This window comes from Lithohypha guttulata (genome assembly GCF_036872675.1).
Source record: "Lithohypha guttulata strain CCFEE 5908 chromosome Unknown scaffold_4, whole genome shotgun sequence".
Classification (NCBI taxonomy): domain Eukaryota; kingdom Fungi; phylum Ascomycota; class Eurotiomycetes; order Chaetothyriales; family Trichomeriaceae; genus Lithohypha; species Lithohypha guttulata.
Window position 1 is genome coordinate 1,397,586 of NW_027042753.1, and position 23,019 is coordinate 1,420,604.

General features: G+C 49.8%; 11 protein-coding genes across 11 annotated transcripts; 7 read left to right on the forward strand and 4 right to left on the reverse strand.

Moving 5' to 3' along the window:
* Nucleotides 1–307: 307 nt before the first annotated feature.
* On the forward strand, nt 308–1,344 carry BIO2 (biotin synthase; the record flags this gene model as incomplete). Its single annotated transcript, XM_064899995.1, has 2 exons — nt 308–328; nt 382–1,344. The coding sequence occupies 2 exons, from the start codon at nt 308–310 to the stop codon at nt 1,342–1,344; spliced, it is 984 nt and encodes a 327-aa protein (XP_064753307.1).
* Nucleotides 1,345–1,387: 43 nt separating this feature from the next.
* On the reverse strand, nt 1,388–2,983 carry LTR64_005658 (uncharacterized protein; the record flags this gene model as incomplete). Its single annotated transcript, XM_064899996.1, has 1 exon — nt 1,388–2,983. The coding sequence occupies one exon, from the start codon at nt 2,981–2,983 to the stop codon at nt 1,388–1,390; it is 1,596 nt and encodes a 531-aa protein (XP_064753308.1).
* A 589-nt stretch (nt 2,984–3,572) lies between these two features.
* LTR64_005659 (uncharacterized protein) lies at nt 3,573–4,562 on the reverse strand (the record flags this gene model as incomplete). The annotated part of the gene is made up of 1 exon (XM_064899997.1): nt 3,573–4,562. The coding sequence occupies one exon, from the start codon at nt 4,560–4,562 to the stop codon at nt 3,573–3,575; it is 990 nt and encodes a 329-aa protein (XP_064753309.1).
* Nucleotides 4,563–4,889: 327 nt separating this feature from the next.
* Nucleotides 4,890–7,059, forward strand: NOG2 (GTPase required for pre-60S ribosomal subunit nuclear export and maturation; the record flags this gene model as incomplete). Its single annotated transcript, XM_064899998.1, has 3 exons — nt 4,890–4,987; nt 5,039–5,780; nt 6,070–7,059. The coding sequence occupies 3 exons, from the start codon at nt 4,890–4,892 to the stop codon at nt 7,057–7,059; spliced, it is 1,830 nt and encodes a 609-aa protein (XP_064753310.1).
* A 230-nt stretch (nt 7,060–7,289) lies between these two features.
* LTR64_005661 (uncharacterized protein) lies at nt 7,290–7,961 on the forward strand (the record flags this gene model as incomplete). The annotated part of the gene is made up of 2 exons (XM_064899999.1): nt 7,290–7,330; nt 7,418–7,961. 2 exons carry the CDS (start codon nt 7,290–7,292, stop codon nt 7,959–7,961), a joined length of 585 nt encoding a protein of 194 aa, XP_064753311.1.
* Nucleotides 7,962–9,752: 1,791 nt separating this feature from the next.
* On the forward strand, nt 9,753–10,511 carry LTR64_005662 (uncharacterized protein; the record flags this gene model as incomplete). The annotated part of the gene is made up of 2 exons (XM_064900000.1): nt 9,753–9,777; nt 9,838–10,511. 2 exons carry the CDS (start codon nt 9,753–9,755, stop codon nt 10,509–10,511), a joined length of 699 nt encoding a protein of 232 aa, XP_064753312.1.
* A 589-nt stretch (nt 10,512–11,100) lies between these two features.
* Nucleotides 11,101–13,007, reverse strand: LTR64_005663 (uncharacterized protein; the record flags this gene model as incomplete). Its single annotated transcript, XM_064900001.1, has 2 exons — nt 11,101–12,513; nt 12,564–13,007. 2 exons carry the CDS (start codon nt 13,005–13,007, stop codon nt 11,101–11,103), a joined length of 1,857 nt encoding a protein of 618 aa, XP_064753313.1.
* An 865-nt stretch (nt 13,008–13,872) lies between these two features.
* LTR64_005664 (uncharacterized protein) lies at nt 13,873–15,204 on the forward strand (the record flags this gene model as incomplete). The annotated part of the gene is made up of 1 exon (XM_064900002.1): nt 13,873–15,204. The coding sequence occupies one exon, from the start codon at nt 13,873–13,875 to the stop codon at nt 15,202–15,204; it is 1,332 nt and encodes a 443-aa protein (XP_064753314.1).
* A 237-nt stretch (nt 15,205–15,441) lies between these two features.
* On the reverse strand, nt 15,442–17,109 carry LTR64_005665 (uncharacterized protein; the record flags this gene model as incomplete). The annotated part of the gene is made up of 1 exon (XM_064900003.1): nt 15,442–17,109. The coding sequence occupies one exon, from the start codon at nt 17,107–17,109 to the stop codon at nt 15,442–15,444; it is 1,668 nt and encodes a 555-aa protein (XP_064753315.1).
* A 659-nt stretch (nt 17,110–17,768) lies between these two features.
* On the forward strand, nt 17,769–19,688 carry LTR64_005666 (uncharacterized protein; the record flags this gene model as incomplete). Its single annotated transcript, XM_064900004.1, has 2 exons — nt 17,769–18,653; nt 18,744–19,688. The coding sequence occupies 2 exons, from the start codon at nt 17,769–17,771 to the stop codon at nt 19,686–19,688; spliced, it is 1,830 nt and encodes a 609-aa protein (XP_064753316.1).
* A 478-nt stretch (nt 19,689–20,166) lies between these two features.
* Nucleotides 20,167–23,019, forward strand: UTP4 (U3 small nucleolar RNA-associated protein; the record flags this gene model as incomplete). Its single annotated transcript, XM_064900005.1, has 1 exon — nt 20,167–23,019. The coding sequence occupies one exon, from the start codon at nt 20,167–20,169 to the stop codon at nt 23,017–23,019; it is 2,853 nt and encodes a 950-aa protein (XP_064753317.1).

The window sequence follows — 23,019 nt, forward strand, 5'->3', positions numbered from 1 at the left end:
ATTGAATTGTCTTTGCCAAACTGCTATCTTGTTCTTCTTTGACATCCTATAACCTGCTCTAATGCTTCAGTAGCACAACATGGAAACGAGTCGTGTCTGTCAGCGGACAGCTCGAAAAGTGCACCACATTATTGCTGCGAGGCCGTATAGTATCGTCCACGATATTCCCAGGACCGCAGCCTCAATACCACATCATGCCCCTCCCACACCAGCACCGCAGTCAGTCTTCAATGATGCAGTGAATGCTACGAGTCCCAGGACTAGTTGGACCAAGGATGAGATATCTCAGATCTACAAGACTCCTCTCATGGACTTGGCCTATGCTGCGGTATGAACTCCTATTCTTGCTAGGTAGAATGCTCATGCTAATACCAAATGCAGAGCACGGTCCACCGTCGATTCCATAAGCCAGGTGCTGTACAGCTATGTACTCTCATGAACATCAAGACTGGTGGCTGCACAGAGGATTGCTCTTACTGTGCCCAATCGTCTCGTTACAAGACAAATCTTACGGCCACAAAGCTATCAACAGTTGACTCAGTGTTGGAAGCTGCTCGAACCGCAAAACAAAACGGCAGCAACCGGTTTTGCATGGGAGCAGCATGGAGAGATATGCAAGGTCGAACTCGAGGCATGAAGAACATTGTAGAAATGGTCAAAGGTGTTAGAGCACTTGGCATGGAGGCTTGCGTTACCCTTGGGATGCTGGACAAAGAGCAAGCGCGAGAACTGAAAGAAGCTGGATTGACTGCTTACAACCACAATGTCGACACTAGTCGAGAGCACTACCCCAGCGTCATCACAACCAGGAGTTATGACGAGCGGCTACAAACCATCGAGAATGTGAGAGAAGCTGGCATCCACGTCTGCAGTGGTGGTATTCTTGGTCTGGGAGAAGTGCCACAAACAGATCACGTTGGACTTATCCACACTCTCGCAACCCTGCCGGAACACCCTGAATCGTTCCCAGTGAATAAACTTGTGCCTATCAAAGGAACCCCAATGTACGGACAAGAACCTGTCAAGCTTGAAGATATTGTGCGTTGCATAGCGACTGCTCGTTTGGTAATGCCAAGCACCATAATACGACTTGCTGCGGGACGAATCAGCATGCCAGAAAGCGAGCAGATGTTGTGCTTCATGGCTGGTGCAAATGCTGTCTTTACTGGTGAGAAGATGTTGACCACAGACTGCAATGGCTGGGACGAGGACAAAGCTATGTTCGAACGGTGGGGTCTGCAACCTATGCAGACAGAAGCCAGCAAGGTCGTGGAGGAACCAAAATTCACAGCCCAGAGCTTTGACACATTCAAGCGAAAACAGGAGCAACCTACAGCATCGTAGATTCGAAACGTATAGAAAGTACAGCATTGTGTAGATTTTGGCACTACCTTGAATCTACAATACCTTCTCCCTTCGTCTTGACAGGACTTGCATGTACTTGCCAGTACTCTCTCCACTCTTTGTCCATCCCTTCATTCTTCCTGTCATACTCCCTACTATTCGCAGGCAACGCCAACAGATTCCTCTCCTTCCCGTCCTGAACGAACTTGGCAAAATCATCCGAAACATGAACATACTGCCTCAACCCTTCATGTGCATCAATCCCCGCCCCAGTCGTCCATTTCAACAACGTTGGCTCAATCAAAGGCGCATCCGTCACCGAAGGATGCGAAGTCCCCAAGCTCGTCATGAACCAACTTCCAATCCCCTTCGCGTTCAGATTATCGGCAATCTCCCGCACGACTTCAAAGTGTGGTCGACCGTAGAAAATGGAGCGTTTAGCAGACCAGGATGTACTGTGTATGATCAGGATAGGAACGTCAACGTCAGTGTTCAGACGGCCGGAACTCTTTCCTGGATCGAGAGCGATGCCACCAGCGAAGATTCGGGCCATATCGGTCCGCGGCTTGAGACCCTGTAGTGCGCCGGTTGCGCCGTAGCTGTGGCCTGCTAGGATGGTGGTGTTGATGTTTAGGCGGCCGGTGAAGGAGGGGAGATCAGCCTTCGAACCTTCTTTGCGAGAATTTGTGGCAATGATGGTGTCGCCGGATCCGGAGTGGAGAGAGTGGACTACGTGGACTGTTTCAAGAATTTCAGCTTCGCGGAAGGCGAGTTGCATACGTTTGAAGTCGTCGGCTTCGATTTTGGTGTCTGTGTCGGATGGTGCTTTGACGTCGCTGAGGCTGAAGTGAAGGCGGTCGATGACGGTTGCTGAGGAGGTTGAGGAATCGATGATCTGTGTTCCTGGACCAGAACCGTCGCGGTGTTCGATTGCGGCGCAGATATAACCTCGTGATGCTAGCTCGCCGAGATAGTGGGAGTATTGAGTTCGTGAAGAGGCCATGCCGTGAGTGAATATTATAACGGGAAGACCGCTGGATTCTGTGTCGGATTGGAAGGAGGTCGGTTCGAAGTTTTTGAAGCTTGAGGATTCCTTGCTGGAACGAACTTGCTTCGCGATCTCTTCAGTCGACACGACTGGAACATCGACGTGAGCAGGGATCTTGGTGCCGCCGACCAGTATGCCCATAGCACTGGTGAACAGATTGTTGGTGAAGAAGTTGTTGATCCGTGCTACTTTCGCGTAGCCAAAAGAGGTCAACCACAGAGGTTTGGGAACCCAGTAGTGATGCTTCCCTGAGCGAACGCCCTTGGCGGCAGGATAGTACATTGTGAAGAGGACAGTCTTCAACTCGAATGCTGGCTCACCACTGTCTTTGAAGACAGCTGTGTCAACAAGCCGTTGCTCCCTAACCGGAACCTCGATATCGATTGCCCCAACATTGTAAGGACCCGTGTACTGCGGCAGTTTGGACGAGAAAAACGGCTTGTTGAAAAGAAAGCAATATAGGACATATGCTAGTGCTGTGGATGCAAGACAATACCTCCACGTCAATCGTGGTTGTAATATAGGCGGTACGTTGAATTTGTAATTTGTGTGTAGAGAGTCTGTGCTACCAGGAAGCCTTATCCTTGCCATGAGGTATTGTCTTATTAGGTGTTGCGCAACGACGTTGATAAAAGGCACAAGGAAGTCTCGGAACCAGCTCAACAAAACAAAAAGCTATTGATGTCTATATGCAAAATGAACAAGGACAAGGCAAGTTGATCACACTTAACTTTTCTGTAGAAGAGGCATGGCGATCGACGACTACGTCAGCGCGCGGCGCATGCTCTTGATGCTTGGCTGAAATAGGCAGTTTTGTGGAGATAGGACTCGGATTTGACGGTAGTCGACAGTTCTATACCTCCGCCAAGATGACAAGAGGATCTCGAAGCGGTGGAACGCGTGCCAAAAGTCTGAGCAATAGCAGCGTCTTATAAAGTTGAAGTATAATGCGAAGGTGCACAAGAAAGAACTGACCTTGACCAAGGTGTAATGTTGTTGGCTTGGATAGTGTCTCGTCTCAACACTACTACAGTATCTCGTGCTGAGTTTCGGTAGCTGGGCATCTTGTTCCTTCTGATAGACTTGCGTCCCATAACCTTGGATAGAAACGGTGTCGACCACTGGATTTCTATCTTGGTCTTCGGATACCTTTACAAATAAATGTGCATATTTCATACTTCTATATCTTTCCACCACTCAACTTCTCGGCTATCTTCTTCATCCTTGCCTGGTCCTTCATCATGGTGGCAGCTCCGACGTTGAGGTTCGCCATGTACCTCATGGCTGGATTGGCTGCTGCCAGAGACGCATCGCGATTCCTGCCAGAAGCACTCGCAACCATGTCTCTGATGCCATCCGGAGCACCGAAGTTCCATAAGCTGGACCCGGAGGACTCAAGTGTTCTGAATTGTGCATGACTAGTAGTGTCGCTGTTTTGAGCGTCGGAAACATCGAATTGTTCATGAATTTTCTCGCGAAGCTGTTCCTCTGATGTGATGAAGTGACGAGCGTTCATGTACAAAGTGTGTAGTGCATCCATCTTGTTGTTCTTCTTCGCAGCTTGGTGCTTGGAAACGTTGGCCATCTTACGCTCGTGCATCTGTCTGGCCAAGGCAACCTGCTCTTTCAAGGCGTCAATAGAGGGTTGAGATTCTGGCTGCAAGAGCGCTGGTATGGACACGTTCATGAGTCGCGCATCCTCTCGCTCTGATTGTTTGAGAAGAGTATCTCTCTGCAATATTTTGGCAGTCGATTTGGCGTTTATGCTAGCTATTTCTGCTTGTTTTCGTTTATGTAAGCCTGTTACACCTTCTTTGAATTGGGCTTTGCGGATCTCGGCCATCTTAGCCTTGTACCTTCCGACCTCTGTCAGACTCTCGAGCGGCCTGACATTGGCTGGCAAACGTTCTTTGGCAACATTTTCGATGTATCGCTGGTTGCCTTTGTCAGGTCGATTGAGAGGGAACAGCTCTCGAGGTACTGGTAGGGTGCCCTTCTGAGGGGTGACATAGGGCATATAAGGCTGATACGAGGATGGAATATCGACATAGTGTGGTGATTCTGGCGGTACTTGTCGTTTGGCCGTTGATGTGCTAAAAGACCGGGGTCCTGTTTGCGAAGCAAGTCGTTGTCGACATGAGCGACAGACGTGGCCTCGTACCGCCTCCATGTTGTGACAGCAGTCGTTTTCACGATGCCAGGGCCAGGTAGTGCTCGCCCTCGTGATGTCGCAATAGTGCTTCACGATACCACAAGGAGGTTGATCTCAGCTCGACACGGGAACAAACTGCACTACTGCGCAAGCTGCCGCTCACAGAACCGTAGCTCATTTCTGCACCCACACGGTGAATCTTCGGCAAGATATATTCTTCCAGACCGCGAAATCTTGGGAATTTTCGAGGCCAAAAGCTCACAGGCACTTGTCTATACATACGCGGCGACACAATTGTCCCAGGCTCATCAGTCATCTATTTGGTTGCCAAGCACCTCTGTCAGAATGGGTACAGGCAAGAAGGAGGCCAACCGCAAATTGCGGCAAGGCAAGACTGGCGATGGCATGCAAAATGTCAAGGTCAAAGGCGAGAACTTCTATCGGTAAGCAAGAATGCGAAGCAGTCAGGACAATGTCAGCTAACTACTACGTAGCAATGCGAAGAAGCTCAAAACCCTTAATATGCTCAAAGACGGCAAGGCACAACGGAATGCTCAAGGAAAGGTCACCCAAGCTGCATCGTATCAATCTCGAGAGATTCCAAAAGCACGTATAGAGCCGAACCGAAAATGGTTTGGGAACACCAGAGTCATTTCGCAGGGTAGCTTGGATTCCTTCAGACAGGCCGTTGCAGAACGTACCGCGGATCCATATCAGGTTCTGCTGAAGACGAACAAGCTGCCAATGAGCCTCATTCGAGACGCCGAGAACACGAAGAATGGTGTCAAACAACATGCTGCCAAAATAGCTGTCGAATCCGCACCTTTCGAAGACACTTTCGGCCCAAAATCGCAACGCAAACGAGTCAAACTCAGTGCCAGTAGCATCAACGACCTTGCCGATGACACAGTGAAGATGCACGACAACTACATCGAGCGTCTGGAAGAGAACAAGTTGTTAAGCGGAAAGACCGCTGAAGAAATGGCCGAGACTGGCGAAGACAAAGAACTTACAACTGCACGAGAACCTATTTTTTCGAAAGGCCAAAGCAAAAGAATATGGAACGAACTTTACAAAGTCATCGACTCCTCCGATGTTATCCTGCACGTTCTGGATGCACGAGATCCGGAAGGTACGAGATGTCGAAGTGTTGAAAAGTATATGAAAGAAGAGGCACCACATAAGCACTTGATCTTTGTGTTAAACAAGTGCGATCTGGTGCCGACTAAAGTTTGCGTAAGTTGTGATCTCTGAATTCCCTATATATTCGCCTCCACAGCTAAGTCAAGGCCCCTTTCCTCTGCTCCGTGGAAGATGCCTGTTACAGCAGTGGTAGACCAACCAAGCTCACCTACTGGTCATTTTGGCTGGTAGTTTCTCGACATGACGGTGCATTCTGCGCTGTTCTAGTCATTTGAGCATGACGGGTGTCCCATTTGAGTTGAGATTTGCTTCGCCTTTTTTCGCAACCACATCATAGCACCTCTCTTAGTAATGTTTCACATAACTAATATTTTTCGTTTAGGCACAATGGGTCCGACTACTGAGCAAAGAATACCCTACCCTGGCTTTCCATGCGTCCCTTACCAACTCATTTGGCAAGGGGTCCCTGATTACCCTCTTGCGACAATTTTCTTCCCTCCACAGCAACCGCAAGCAGATCTCTGTCGGTCTCATTGGCTATCCCAATACAGGCAAATCCAGCATCATCAATACACTCCGCAAGAAGAGAGTATGTACTGTTGCACCTATTCCAGGTGAGACCAAAGTCTGGCAGTACATCACACTCATGAAAAGAATATACCTCATCGACTGTCCAGGTATCGTACCACCATCCAAGTCTGACACTGAAGAGGACATCCTCCTACGGGGTGTCGTAAGAGTCGAGAACGTAGAGCACCCCGCACAATATGTCGAGGCAGTATTACGGCGCACACAAACAAAGCACATTGAACGAACATACGAGATGAAGTACGATGAGTACAAGGGTGATCCTATCGAATTCCTCAGTATACTCGGCAGAAAAGGTGGTCGTTTACTGAAAGGTGGTGAGGCTGATGTAGACGGCGTTGCAAAAATGGTACTCAACGACTTCCTACGAGGCAAAATTCCATGGTTTACGCCCCCTCCTCGAAAAGTGGACGACGAAGTGGATGGTGTAGTGCTTAACGAGAAGCAAGAAGTTGTTGAAGGCAGAGACGGCAGGTTAGGTGAGATGCCAGGCAAGAGTAAAAGAAAAGCGGATGTGCTTAGTCAGGCCACAAGCACGGCACAGAGTGAGACTAAAAGCGAAGTGACGAGTGACGTTGGTGTCGACCTCGAAACATTTTCGGACGATGAAGATGCTCAGGAAGAGCTCTTGCGGTCAGATTTGGATGAAGACGATGACGACAGCGAGGAAGGAATAAATCTTGAAGAGGATGATGAGCAAATCGACGACGAGGACGAAAACGAAGCTGATAACGACGAGAATGAAATCACCGCCAATCACAAAGAAGAGACAGAGAACGCGTAAATAGTGCCAATACCAGACGATTGGTTAGTGGATGAATTAATACAGTTGATTCCAGTCTCACAATCCTCGAGAGCGAATGTTACGTTCGCGGTAGCTTGCGACGTTATCGAGACGCACTCTTACAGCAAGGCAAAGCTTGGAGCCTCGTGCATCGTCAAATATAGCACGGCTACCCTCAACCCAGGTTGTTAGTCATTGTGCTTTGTGCCCGTCCACGAAGTCAACCAACAATGCCGACTGTATGTTCGCAGTCAATGGCGGCTGTCTGGCCGTGAGTATGAATCCAACAAAGGCGGCCGAGTCTCAAAATGGATTGTGCTCAGTCATGTCTCTGATCCCATTCGCGCATGACATATAGAAACACAAATTTCGTGCTGCCTCGAACCAATTTTGTCGCAACAGACGACGATACTGTCAGATCTCCAATTGCATTCGCTACTCCCAATAACACTACCACAATAGACATGCACGTCTTCTCCTTCATCATCACAGCGCTAAGCCTAGCCACAATCGCCGCAGCAGACTGCTTCGCCGACAACGACTGGAACGTCAACCTCATCGTCAAGGGCGCCAGTGCTTCCTACTGGGCCGCCGTCAAGCAAGATGGCTCCTTCACCGACCTCTGGAACGCCCAATGCCTCAACATGCTGTCTCGAGAGTGCGAGCCTTGCAAGGACCTGATGGTCATGAAGGTGGGGTTGCCAGCTGAGATGGCACCGTGTGCCATGACGAGTCCGAAGATGAGAAGGGACGACGATGGAGAAGTCGACGTTTGGGATGTGGATGACTTAGAAGCCACGCAGTTGGCAGGAGTCGAGACCCGACAACTTGCTGCGATGCAGGAGATTGTGCTTGATCCTGCGAGAAAGATCAGCTCGCTGACGTGCAAGAGAGTTGTTTGATTATCGGAGATCGGGCAGGAACCTGTGTCTGTATAATTGGTTGCCAATTTCGTTGCTGGAAAGATATGTTCAGTTGTTGGTAGCCAGTCCGCATGCCGGAGCCGTTGCTTCTTCAAGTGTTGCGACTCGAAACCCTGACATAATCTAGTCGCCATCCCGCACGAACCCCCATATTGCCTTGCTTTACTAGACATAAGTGAAACAGCCACAGAGCTCGTCACAAAGCTCGAGTACTCCTAGTGATCAACTTGAACACGATTGTCGGGAATTCTTCACATAAACATCTTAGCCATTTTCATGATGCCCATAGCACTGTCACCAAGTCCTCCCAAGCCACCACTGTCCATGCCTGGAAGGTTTGTGCCGCCACCAAAGTCCCTAGCACCACCACGTGCATAAAATCTTTCCGTTTGTGTGTAACCTCTGTTCATATTGCTGCCTACCATCCTCTGCAGCTGAGGAGGCAGTCTGAGTCCAACAGTACTCAAGATCTTGGTGAGAGCACCACCAGTGATCAACGGCATAATAACCAGGAAGAAGACTTTCACAGGATGACGCTTCATGTAGTAATATAGGTCTCTAAGCCATCTCCTTATCTTTGCGACAAATCCATGCCTGGGTCTTGCACGACTACTGCTGCTGTAATTGTGGTGACTCGAAGAGCCAAACAGACCTCGATCTCTAGACGTGTAGGAGTCTGCGCGACGTGGTGTATGTGCTTTGGAGGCAGTCGAGTAACCAGTAATGGACTCTAGGAAGGAGGAAGCGCTTCTGGCTGCACTGGGCCTCGAGTAGACGCCTCCATGTGAAGATGTGGCTCTGCGTTTCCTGGAGGGACTTCTTGAAGCTGATCGCGATCGCACACCATCGTTCCAAAAGCCCATCTTCGAAAGACCCCAGCTGCGTTTCAGTTAAAATACGAGAGCGCAAACACTGTCGACAGTTGTTGCAGTAGGTAGAAAGCTGTCCCAATCTTCGGCTGTTATCGCTCAAATGCCACAACTTGCGTTCTTAGAAGAAGGTTGAGATGCCCCTGCGCACGGCGAAGTTGAGAAGCACGTTTCAAGACGCGCAAATCTTGTCTGTCAAGTTCAACGAAGGTGCTCAGGCTTGACGCTCCAGACTTCTCAATGTAAGGTACTGCAGAGCTAGACTAGCGGTTCACTCAAACAGTTCAAACCAATGTCAGTGATTGGAAACCTGGCTGGATCTAACGAATAAGAGACGCAATCGATGCAGGCACAAAGCTTGCTAAAAAGATCTAACACAGCACGAAAGCCAGTCAGTGTAGAGGATAATTTGAATACTGCAGCGATTGGGGCGGTCGAAAAGTCGGTATAGAAGTTGCACAAGTGAACTGCGACCTGCTGGGGCTGAAGGTGCATGCAACAAATCTCAGTGGCTGGCAGTCGGGTTCTCACTTGCTCTGAAGTGGAGAAAAGTTGGTGAATTGACACGTGCAAGTTGGGGACTTTGGGGAGCATCAAGTTTAAGCCACAGTGGCGCCTTCTCTTGTCCCTAGCGATGACGTCCTTCCTAGTGTGCTGAAGTATCCAAAGCCCGGTCATGAGCATCAGCAGGCTCCTACTACCAGGCGCATACATGTACTTTGACCATTAAGTTACCGCTCAGCAGCTCTACGTACTTGTCTGTATACCCTTGGCTCTGCATCTTTACCTGTGTTTACACGATCCCGAACAATATCCTATTACTACCCCAGGACGACCACTATCGATATCGGTAGGACCAGGCTGAACGAAGCAGACATTCGCTTCGAGAGAGAATCTTGCAATGTCTGATACGTTCATAGATTACTGTAAGCCTCTTTAGTTGCGTTCCTCTGCCCTTCGTGATTTCAAGCTAACCCATTCTTCAGATGCCATCCTTGATGTAGCGCCGACCGCAACTCAAGAACAAATCCGCACAGCCTACAAGAAGGCAGCCCTCAAGAACCACCCTGATCGTGTGCCAGTAGACGACAAATCCCGTCCAGCACGAACCAAGAAATTTCAACGCATCAACGACGCATACTATACCCTCAGCGACCCAACAAGACGGCGGGATTACGACGCAACGCGACAATTTCACTCAGGAACAGGTACCACTTTCGACGACGACGAAGACCAAGGAGCAGGAGATGGTCAGAAACCAGCAGCAGGCGGCTTCCCATGGTCTTCCTTCTTCGGCACAAAGCCAGCACAGTCTGAGGAAGCCAAGTTCAGCCACGACCAATTCGGTAACGTCTTCGAGGAGATGATGCGCGACGCGGATCTAGCTGAAGAAGACGGAGAAGATCCCAACCGCACAACAAGGCCAAATACCCGGTTCTGGACTATTGTCGGAGCAGCAAGTGGGTTCGGACTCGGCGTGATCATCGGCAACATTACTGGTGGCATTGCTGGGGCTGCGGCGGGTGCCAAACTGGGTGGTATCCGAGATAAGAAGGGAAAGAGCGTATACAGCGTGTACCAAGAATTGCCGCAGAATGACAAGGCGAGGCTGTTGACTGAATTGGCGAGTAAATTGTTCAGCAGTGCGTTGGCTGGATAGGACACTTGATTGCTATTCGATGACGAGGTAATGCAAGTACACGATTTGGGATAGAGGGAGGAAACGAAGGTAAGATACCCGGAACTGCACCTGGCGCTGGCTTTGGATCAAGTAGAAATATTCGTAGCACAATAGGACAATTTTTGATCGTAGTAAATGTCTTCCTGTACTCGGATTTGAAAGAGCTGCTGTCCTCTCGGGCTCGAATACGAACTATGCAGGCAAGACAATTACGCAGACTGAAAGCTACTCATGTCAACAGCGACAAGCACAACATTAAACGAAGGTGATTAGGTCAGCTTCACGCCCTAAGAATGAGGCGAGAAATTATACAGAAAGACGAATCGGATAGGCTTGTACCAAGTTAGTACCCAAAAGCTGCCAGCTCTATGCACGACGATCTTGCATGGAACAAAGGACAACTGTCAGGCTTGCGCACGTCGAGAGAGTCAAATCTTAACCGAATAATGCTCCTTGAAAGATTACTAGTGCTGTAGACCTTTGACGCCAATTGCTACTCATCTGATTCCGACCAATAACACCTTTTGCCTTTCCTTTGCTGCGAACATACCACGTTATGCACCCGCCTCTAGCGACGTCTTACTGAGGCCTTAGCACCGGACTTGCTCTTTGAGGTTCCGGAAGCGGCTGCAGCGCTTCGAGTCTTCATTGAGTATCCCGCCTTGGCACCTGGCTTCTCAGCGACTTCGACTGTGACAGTGGGCTCATGGTATGGTCCTGTTCCATCTGAATCTGAGCTGCTTCTCGACGAGCCAGACACCATGTAATTTATCACTTCTGGCTCGTCTGCGAGACTTGGATATAGATCGTCCGACTGACGACGCGACCCAGATCCTCGTGGTCGACGTCCAGGAGAGGGACGAGGAGAAGCAAATCGTGGATCGTTGGGGTCGAACCTGGGAGCACGTGCCGTTTGTGTCAGGTTTGGGAGCTGATCGACTGGATAGCTCCTCAGTTGGCTGTTCGACCTTGAACGTGAGCTTTGATCGCTACGACCTGAGTCAGCGCGTAGCCTGGTCGAAGCCGCTGACTCGCCACGCCTGTGGTAAGGACCCTCAGGCATAGAAGCGAACCGCTGATTTTGATAGTAAGGCGCATACAACGGAGGTGGACCAACCGTTTGTCTGATATTGCCGTACGAGTTGGATCTAGAGCCTGCGGGCCTGAGAGGACTACCCTGATAGCCAGCTCTCATGTCAGGAGGGTGAAATGGACGTCCTGTATGGCCACTATCTTGAGGAATTGGATATGTCGGCAGATCGTCTTCTCTTGCAGAACGGGATGATGCATTACTGTGGTTTCTAACCCTGCCCTCGCTCAGACGTGCTTTGGGTGACGTTCCCCTGTTCTTTGTGCTTGCTTCAGCGGCCTTTCGAGTAAGGGTCTTTTTGCTTGTAGGTAAGGCTTTCATGGCTGGAGCTTGTGAGACTTTTTGTTGAGGTTTCGATCGTTCTAATCGTTCCAAAGCATCAATTTCTGCCTGACTCAGTTTTACATCAGTCTTACCCAATGCTCGTGCTCGCGCTATACGCTCTAATGCTCGTGCCACTAGCTCTTCTTCCTTTTCTGCCAGCATGCTCTGACGACTGCCTGTTCGTTCCAGCGGATAATGCTTGTCCCTCATATAGTATTCGTCAACGCCCTCAAATTCAGAATCATCGTAATAATAACCATCCATACGCCTGTGTCCCATGTATTGTTGCGGATTAGGGTCTATACCATCGAATAAAAGTTCATCAGAATAGAAACGGTCGTCCATCTCGTAAGCATAACGTGGATCGTGCCGTAGAAAGTTATCTTCATCCTCCGTGCCCACTTCTTGAACACGGTCGTCTTCGTTCCACGACTGGTGTACACCATATACACCACCCCTCTGCCTCCCCAGTCGTGCCCCTGGTGGTCTTCCCCAGCGGGGCACATCGTAAGGAGTTCGCGGCCGACCACCTAAACCGCCTCCTCGGAAAAAGCATTCTCGATAGGTCTATCTAACAGGGCGGCATGACCAAGAATGGTCACACCACTAGCACCAACCAGCCAGAGGAAGGTGCCAATTGGTCCAGAGAAGATTGCAATAGGGACACTGATACAGGCAATGCCGGTGTACAGTTGTGAAGTTGTAGCTCTGAAACTGCCAATCTCAAGATCTCTGCCTCCTAGTCTGCCAACAATCCACATGCTCGCGGAAACAAAAACAATGTCAAACAATAGCCATGTGTTGGTCAGCAGGGCGTAGATTGAGAGCATCACAAAGATGACGGCATAGTTGCTAGAGAAGTAGCCCAAATTGTAGTTAACTCTTGCTTGGACATCTCCGAAGTCCCTTGGCTTGGACAGCCTCTTAAAGTCGAGGAATTCGGAGATAGGTTTGAGATTCGAGAATCGTTGAGTAATCGACTGGCTTCGAACGCTGTCGAATCGTTCAGACAGGTTGAGACGAGAGGTCAGCACATCGATCGGGATATTGAGTCGAGACATTATGGCTGCTGGAACAGATCCCTAGGCTAGGTCGACGAGCGAAGCGGATGAGCAAGGACGATGGCAGAGCAACCGTAAGAATGAGTGAAAAGAGTGTTCCGAATAATTCGAGCAACAAGTTGTCAAGACTGTGAACAGTAAGGTAAGCAGCAAACAAAGAAGGCCTAAGAAATCGTCTTGCAGGAGTGTCCGTTTGTCGAGGTTGAGGGAAGCCGCAGCCTGTGCTCTGAACCGGTAAAGTTTTCGGAGTCCCTTTTGCCCCTGGTTTCGGTCCGTACAGCAGGCTCAGAAGTGCGCAAGCCACAGCAGCTGAATCAGCTCTGTATTCTTTTAGTGTCCTCAGCCACAGTAACCAGACTGGTAGTAGACTGTGCCTACTGGTTTCGGTTGCAGGAATATCGTGGTGCCTGCACAGTGCCAGAATTTGACTTCTGTTGAAGACGGTGTTGCTCAGCAGAACGTATCTCTCGACCTGCCAGCTGCAGGCTCAGAGAGTAACATCCTTCTCGACCATATCTCCTCGACTCGAGAGTGAAAGAAGAGAGAGAGATCGATCTGTAGTGGGGGAATCGCTTGATAAATTGATCTCTAGTTCCCCAAATAATCCATTTATTGACAGAAAGTCGGAAGTGAATTCAGGGCGTTTTACCGCATCGAACAACGCACATCCGACCTGCCTTGCATCGGCGCTGCGGCAGTTTGTGCCCAAGTGCTGATAATCGCACACTAATCCTGCATATGGTTTATCATTGCATGCCTCATTTAGTTGGTCATTTCCGTCCCGTTCAGAGGGGTTTCATAAAGTACTATCCTTGCATTCAGCGGGCGCGTTTCTTCCACTTGCAGTCAGTTATCCGTCTACACTATGCGAGCGGAGGCTTTCCGTTACCTATTGGTTCTCTGCTGTCTGATCTTGCTGGTCAAATGCTGGACGAAAGAGGACCACGAAATATTCAGGTTACGAGATGAGGTAGAGGCTTCAGAAGGACCTGGCATCTCTTTTTACGATTTCGTTGGCGTCTCGCCGTCAGCAACATGGGACGACATCAACAAGGCATTTCGGAAAAAATCGAGATCTATACACCCCGACAAGGCTCGTCAACAATTCGTGGCAGCCAAGTCTACTCGACCAGCTAAGAAGGCGGGTGAGAAGAGAACGCCAGGAGTTCATGTGTCGAAAGGGCCAACGCAGAAAGAAATTGATAAATTCATGAAAGAGGCAACAGCAAGATATAGCCGACTAAGCGTGGTTGCAAATGTACTTAAAGGCGTGGAAAGAGAACGATACGATCACTTTCTTACACATGGATTTCCTGCGTGGAAAGGTACAGGATACTATTACACGCGTTACCGACCAGGTCTAGGCACGGTCTTGATTGGGTTGTTTATTGTCGGAGGTGGTGCAGCTCATTATGTTGCCTTGCGTGTCGCTTACAAGAATCAACGCGCGTTCATGGAGCGCTACATCAAGCAGGCCCGAAAGACAGCATGGGGCAACGAATCCGGCATTGCAGGGCTCGCCAATCTAGGAGCTGGTCCTGTAAATGTCCCTCCACCACCTGAGCCCGAAGCAGATCCCTACACGAACCTCAATCGACGCCAGAAACGTGAGCTCGATAAGCAGAACAAGAAAGATAGTAAGAAAGGTGGTACAAGCAAACCGTCCGCTGGTCGTGTCCTAGGCACAGGCGAGCCAATCGCGGCAACAACACCTCAAGGTCAACGAAAGCAGGTCACAGCTGAAAATGGAAAGCAGCTGCTCGTCGATAGTGTTGGCAACGTCTTCCTCCTCGAAGAAGTCGAAGATCCGGACACTGGTGAAGTCACGACTGAAGAATTCCTGCTCGATCTGGACGAGATTCACGAACCGACCTTCAAAGATACAGCTATCGTTCGATTCCCGACGTGGCTCTTCCGAAAAGCCTTCGACCCGTTCCTCAAAAGCAGCGTCCCAATTCTGGACGACACAGTGCCACGGACAGAGACAGAGATTGCATCGGAGGCTGTGAAGCAGAAGATTGATGCACCTCTGACGGCTGGTTCCTCCACACCACTACTCACAAAGGAGGACACACCTGAGATAGCGTTTCCAAGCAGCATGAGTGCAAGCCAGGACTTCGAGATGATCGATTCGAGCCTAGTGAGAAATGAAATGAGCGGCAATGGCACTAAGCAGAGGAAGAAGGGAAGGAAATAAGCAGCTATAGAGTCGTAGATTCTGGTTAGCTCGAAGAAACAGGCGATAGCGGAATACCATGACACGCTGCACTATTGCCCGCGCAAGCTGTATGCAATGCTACTTTCGCCTTCAATTCTACCTTGACATCTGCCAAAATAAACAGAGATTCACTTGCTGAACGTACACTGTAGCGTGTCAAGAATTCTGTTGGCTATACTCAGCAGATATACTCTATCATTCTATCGCGCGAAAAAATCAATCACTAACACGCCGTTTCCCCTTCCTCCCCAAACTATCCTCTTCAAACGAGTCCTCATCCAACGCTTCATCGTCATCAAGCATAGCCTCTACCTCGTCAAAATTCTTCCCCTCCTCCTCAACACGCTTCTTTTCCTCTTGCATCATCTCCCTGTACGTAGCCCAGCTCAACAGTCCAAAAGCCACGACGATAAGGATACCACCGCTGATGGTAGCTCCCGAGAGAGGCTCGCCCGTCAGCAAGTAGTCTGTGATCGCGACGAGGAAAATGGTAAGTAGTGCGGCTACGGAGGACAGGACTGGTGAGGTCAGGGACATCAAGACAAGGAAACTGCCTGAGAAAATTGCGTTTGAGAGGGTCGAGACAGCGAGGAGTGCAGCCGCTTTGCCTGTGGGGAGGGCGAATGTCTCAATACCTGTATAGTGTAGGATTGGCAGAGGGATCCAGAGGACGAAGAGGGTGAATATGCCGATCATGCTGCCAAAGGTGTTGGCGAATAACATGCCTTGAGTTGGGGAGGTGCCTTCTGGTGGGCACGCGTATTTTTTGTAAAGGACTTCGTAGAGGCCGTACATGACGCTTCCGATTCCTATGATGAGATTACCGAGGGTTCGGTTATCTGGCTCGTCTGGTTGCGGATTTGTGGCGCCTCCAGAGTGTGAGCCATGTTTGGGATGGCCGCTGTCGCCGTATGCAACGATTAAGACGCCCAGGATGGCTAATGCGACGGAGATGATCTTGTCTAGTCGTGCCTTCTCTTTCAGTAGGAGTATGGAGAATGCATAAGCGAAAAAGGCTGAGCAGTTGTAAATTGCTGTTAGGTCGGAAGGAGTGGTGAGGTCGACTGCGACATACCAGCTGCCGCCGGCCACTGTAAGAAACGTCGTAACGAATGCTGTTACTTGGAACATATGTTTCCAAGGTCTCGGTGCGCTGAGTTTGCTAGGATGTAGGTCTTGCGTTTGTACCATTTGAGCTGTGCTTGTCAGCAACGATCTGTGGCTCAGCCAGAAACTATGCCATGATTGCCGTCTCTTTTGTAGCCGTAATATCAGAAGCTGTGTCGGCCACAATAGCGACCAAGACCCGTGAGTCAACCATAGCATGCAATACGCCTTGTTCCAATGCAATTTGTGTTGTATGTAGACTGCCGTCTCGGTCTGAATCACGAACGAGATAAGGGACAGGACAAGGAAGAACGAGGCGTAGAGGTATTTCTTTCGAGCCTGGTCTTCGGGACGGGCTTGCTTAGGTGAACGTGAGCGGAATGTGTTACGAGTTGGTTTTCGTGAGCCTACCGATCGTTCGTGCTCCCGTTCATAGGAGTCCCTTCGTCCTCGAGGCATCTTGTCCTCCTTCAATAGTGGTGCGCTTGTGTTGGAGAAGCCGCCTGTTGGGCGGTGCAAAGGCGGCCCTCCAGACATATCGCCTGCATCAGACTCGTAGCCTGCTTCGTCCTTTGTATCGCTGTAGTTCTGCTGCGCTCCCGGCCTAGGCCAGTGGGTTTCCTCCTTCTTCTTCGACAGGGACTGTAGTGCTATGCCAGGTTGCGAGTGGAATGCTGGATTCGTGGGCAAGGGAGACACTGAACCAGCTGGGGTGAAGATAATTCCTTGCGACGAGTCGCTACCTGGACTTGACCCAAGTTCTGTATGAGATGTCATCCATGCGGTATGTCGAGAAAGGGGTCTTGTGGTTGTATGGCGTGCTGCTGAGAGTGGATCAGATGTGCGCACTGACACGTGAAGTGGTCAGTCGAGTCAATCGCATTCAGGATCCAACAAATGCAAGGAGTCGTGTAATCTTTCCAAGGGACGCTATTGACTGCATCCCACGCTTCGATATGCAGGTGACTGTACGTGGAGTTGGGTTCTCTTGTTGTCCCACTTCAAGTACTATGATGGTCAATATTGCAAAAGTCGGAGGTAAGCAGGGTACGATTTTCCTTACAGGAGGCACTGCAACGTTTAATTAGGGGCTAATAAGCCTGGCGTCGATCGGAATCATTCAACTTGAGGCTTGTTACTAAGCGCCTTGTCCGTGGTGCTTAACTGATATAGCAGGTGTGCCTAATTTACTATGGGTTGTGCCAATCGGAGGACTGAAGCCCGAGCAGCGAGTGTGGGGAGTTCGACTTGGACCTTCACAGGGTTTCATTCTGTCCCATCAGTCAACGCGCCGCTGAAAACGCGCATGCGCCGATTGTCAAAGCTATGTCTCCGCGTAAGATATCCCTGGTCAAATCTGATTGACAACCGAACGGTTGGCAGGTGTTCTGATAACTCGATGTACGCAATGCTGGTGGAAACTGAGGCGCTTTGAGATGGGTAGAGGGAGACCGCCGAAACCAGGAACAGGCGAGGAAAGGGCCGCTGCGCGTAGGGAGCGCGTCCGAAATAATGTGAGAGCATTACGAGAACGTCGCAGGAAGGAGACAGCAACGCTCAAAGCTGTCAGCGCTGACCATTCTAGAGTTCGATGGCTTAGTGATTCTACCTTGCTGCAGAGCTCACCGAACAACATAGATGCCTCTATTACAGATGTTGATGCAGTCGAGAGCTCGGAGGTATCATCTGCGCAAGAACTCGATGCAGCAGCAGGGTCACTACCTTTGGCGAATCGGTTCGCCTACCCAAAGATCCTGCTCCCCTTCAGTATAGACACGAAAGCCTCGTACGCTTTTGCTCTGCTTGCAACCATGCGCCAAAGTTTTCTACCAGATTCGATTCACCTTCCGCCAGCCATTGGTAACGCGAATGTGAGGCCTTGGGAGAGCAAACAATATCTTTGGACACCATGCGCTTACTGGGTGAGAAGCGCGTTCAAGAGGGCGTCGGTACAAGAAGTCAGCGTCCTCAAGACATGCTTGCTAGCTATAGGCGTTCTCCTGAAGAGTTTGGAATTTCAGGACACATCCTTGAAGGTTTTGGCATTGGAAATGTACCGACGTGCTTTGCAGGGCATTCGAAAGTCGCTCGAACCCCTGCTCAAAAACAATCTGCAAAGACCCAAAGACGCTGTATCCCTCTACTTATCGTGTCATGCTGCGGCCATGTTCGAGCTGATGCTTAGTTCAGATTTTAGTGCCACCATGCGCCATTTACGAGGTGTAAGCCAACTGGTCTGCCATCTTGGTGATGGAAGTGACCAAGAAGGACAATCGATCGCGTGGTTGCTCCTTCAAGATTACCGTTTCGCGGAGATGGGTGTAAGTAGTTTTGAAACTTGTATCAGCATGACCTTGAACAGTGCGGTTATAGTTTTGAGCGTGGTTACATCCTCCGCTAACATCTGACAGCTATGTATGAAATATAGATATACCTCTTTCTCAAGCCTGAAACGACAACAATTCGAGAGCAACAACCTCGGACAGGCCCGTTGCCTAAACCGACCCACTACTGAACATGGACACGGTTCACAAAATCTCCTTGTGAAGATAAGTGATTTGGCCGATGATATCAGTGCCATCATGGTTCAGCTTGACAGCATCAGACCTCTCATGCATAAACCCAACATTCCAGACAAGATTCAGCGACTGCTGAGAGACCTTAACCTTATATGGGATAGATTTGAGGGACTGCACGACTGTTTAATCACTGTATACGGAACCTTTCTCTTTAGGGATATAAGTGCTGAGGGGCCCGAGTCGGGCTCTATGAGGTTCAAGACCTTCGATATAGGTGCTGCTTGGTGCTACAACCTGATGACGCAGCTTCATTGTCTCGAAACTAGCATCGACGCTATGCAACTCTTTCTGCAACTCGGAAAACGGTCCGACTCAGCGACATTGTCACCCGAGAGACTAGGGACTGAGGAAGCAGACGAAGTGAACTTAGGTTTTGCTGACGGCCCTATCACATTGGAAAAGCTCCACGACCTGAGAAGGATTCAGAGGGCAGTGTGCACACAATTGACCCAATGCTTACACTATTTCCTACAGACTGACAAAGGCATCATAGGTCAAGCCTTGGCAATATTTCCACTGGATGCGGTTGTGATCATGCTCGCAGCTGAACGCTCTAGGCTCTTCTCAGACCTCAGCGAGGCCGAAAGTGCTGGTCAGAGCAATGAAATGGTTTACGGGATCAGGCAGGACATGGCCAAAATTGTGGACGCTGAAAGCTTTTGCCGCAAAATGCAAGATAGAGCAAGAGCTTTTGGCCTGCCGTCGTTTGCAGAAATTGGCGGAAATTTTGTGGAGAGTCTGCATAACGACCCGATTCTAGTAGGCTCAGTAATCTAGTCGTTAAGTTCTGTATCGACGAGGGACTTGGTCCTAGGTTAGTAATTGTCAATTTGAGCAAGGATAAATTTCGCGTCCAGAATTTGAACAGAATTAGATACCATTTTATGTAGTCCGTGGGGATGGTTTATCGCCAATCTATACCTAGACACAGGCTCGGAGACGGAAACAGTAGATACGGTTTGCGACGAAGAAAAGATGCTACCATCGGCGCATATGGTGCTTACACAGACCATCGTTTGGCCATAGAGTTGTCCACAGATTATGCTCTCAGAACAGTGAGTGCGATGAAATTGGTGCCTGAAGTTCGAGGTGCGATGCGGCCAACTGAAGCACGCTAAAAAGTGATAATCGGCCAGGAAACTTTTTGAGCGTAAAGCTTCACTTTGCAGATATCATTCAGTGCAGTAATTGACGATACCTTGGCCCCAAAACGACCATCACGCCATGCAGGACTCTACAAGGTGATCTTAACGCTATGGATATTCATCGGTGTCGATTCGTGCCGTACCAGCCTCAAGCGATTAACGCGCTCGCCTTCTCACACAGCTCGAATCCCAAACAGCACACGCCGAAAGACCTTAGACTTGCCGTTGGCCGTACTAACGGCGATATCGAATTGTGGAATCCCAACCAAGGCCAATGGGTTCAAGAAAGAATATTACGTGGTGGTCTCGATCGAACAGTTGAACAGGTTCAGTGGACGCAAGATCTGATTGTGCCAGATGAAGAGGACATCAAGGACTCGCAGATTGAGCGAGGTCACCTGAGATTATTCAGTAGTGGCGGTTCGACCAGTATTACTGAATGGGATGTTCAGAAAGGCACGCCGAAGAGACATGCAGAAGGAAATTCAGATGATATATGGTGCTTTGCGCCGCAGCCACAATGGACAGAAGGCCAGGTGCGAAACAGTATTGAACAAGTACGCACCGCACCGTCGCAGCTTCTAGCAGCTGGATGCGCAGATGGTTCTATCATTCTGTTCTCTACGATCGACAACGAGTTACGGTTTACGCAATTCCTGATACGTGCTCAGAGCACTAAGAAGAGTCGGTGTATCAGCATTACCTGGCGCGACCGTAATACTGTGGTCGCAGGCTTCGAGCAGAGTCAAATCAGAGTGATCGACGTGCGAAGCAGAAGGACAATAAGAACCATGACTTTGGGCAAAACGGCGGATACTGCACAGCCATTGGTGTGGACACTAAAGTGCTTGCCTAATGGAACAATACTATCGGGCGACTCGTCAGGCGAACTGAAGATATGGGATGCACAGAACTACTCGCTTGTACAGCGGCTCAAGACTCATATTGCTGATATACTGGACATCACCACCAACACATCTGGCACAATGATTCTGACTTGTGGTGTTGATCGACGAACGGTTGCATATGCACCTCAATCTGGCACAGGCAACGTAAAGACACAGCGATGGTACGAAATACGGCATCGAAGATTTCACGAGCACGACGTCAAAGCTATCACAGCTTTCGAGAGCAAGAGCATGAGTATTGCCGTGTCAGGAGGGATAGATACAGTGCCTGTCGTGCTTCCTCTGAAGAGGTGGAACGAGGAATACCATCGGTCACTGCCACACTTGCCACAAAAACCACAAATGTCTGCCTCTTCCGAAGCACGCTTGATGCTCACTTGGTGTGATAGTGACCTGTTCATCTGGCATATTCCACAACAATATCAGGAACCTACAGACTCTGAGTCGGTATCTGACGAATTCCAGAATCAGAAGCTGCTAGCACAGATTCGTCTCAGTGGGGAAGAGCACATCACTTCTGCAGAGATATCAAGTAATGGCACCATGGTTGCAGCAGCCACGAGTTCAGGCGTTAGATTGTTCCAAATCAGGAGAAGTACGTCAGCTAGTGGTCAAGCAGAAGTCAGATCGCGACCAGTCGACCTGCCTACAGTTCTTGCTGCACAAGGAGCCACTGTAGTTGGGTTCTCACCTGACAGCAAATGGTTAGCCGCCGTTCGACTGAACAACGTGGTTTTGATGGTCAAGGTGACACCGCCAGGTGCTGCAAGGGAGAAACCCTCTCTACATCCTAGGGTAATTAAGCTCGATCGCAAGAGACGCAAAGTTCAGGCGCAGCAGGAGAGTGCACTTGGTACCTACGCAAACAATATCTCGACCTTGTCATTCGCCCCCGATAGTCGCATCCTTGCAGTGGGTGACCTCTCAGGTGCCATTGATACTTGGGTTCTTGAGGGTCATGAAGCAGTTGGTACTTCAGAAACAATCGAGAACGGCGCTGCGGATAGTTCAGCATCAGAGGACTCAGATTCCGACTCCGATGATGAAACAGACTCTCGTGTTGTACATGGCCAGCAGTGGATTCGTACACCTGCAGGCTCGCAACTGCCTTCTCTGGGGTCAGCAGTTCTAGCACTCACGTTCAAACCATCTCTAGCACTGCCAGACCATCCATCACGTACGCATGGAAACGAGGGTCTTCACCCAACGAGGCACAACCACCATCCTGTTGCCCCAGAACATCCCCCCGTCGATGCCGGCTACCTCTTCGCTGTAACTGCAAATCATCAGGTTGTCGAATTCGATACGATCAACTGTAGATTGACTGATTGGTCGAGAAGGAATCCAAATACTACATTTCCAGACCAGTTCCGGAAGATCAAGGATCGCGTGATGGGAGCTTGGGTGGATTTGAGGCCAAGCGAGCACATTGAGAGGTTGTGGTTATACGGCAGTACATTCTTGTTCATGCTCGATTTGAAGAGAGATCTAGCAAAGCAGACAGGGCAGAACTTGGTGAAGGTCGGCCGCCTAGGCCAGCATGTGATCGAAGTGCCGTCGAACCATGCTCTTGCAAGGAACGAGCACATTGAACAACAACAGAAGAGCAAGAAGAGGAAGAGAAACGCTGGCGCTGGCGGTGAAATGAGGTATGGACAGAAGTACTCGGCTGACATTGATACTTCGATCGACGGTGATGACGATGTCAGCATAAAGGTAGACATACCTAGTCCACCTGAAAGTATCAAGCAAGAAGACGACCTTGACGACGACGACATGATGGATATTGATGACGAAGTCGACAAGAAAATTTCTGGTTCGAGCCGGCAAGATGCTGTAGTCCAGAAGGAGGACCAAGAAGCCGATAGTGAGACTGAGACGCAATATCGGTCACAACCAGCATCTTGGCACACCTTTCTTTATCGAGGAATATATGGATTGGCAGTGCTAGGTCAGGCTGTGGACAACGATGCAGCTCCCGAGGTGGTAATCGTAGAAAGACCAATGTTTGATGTTGAATTGTCGCCAAGGTTTATGGGTGGGCAGGAATGGTAA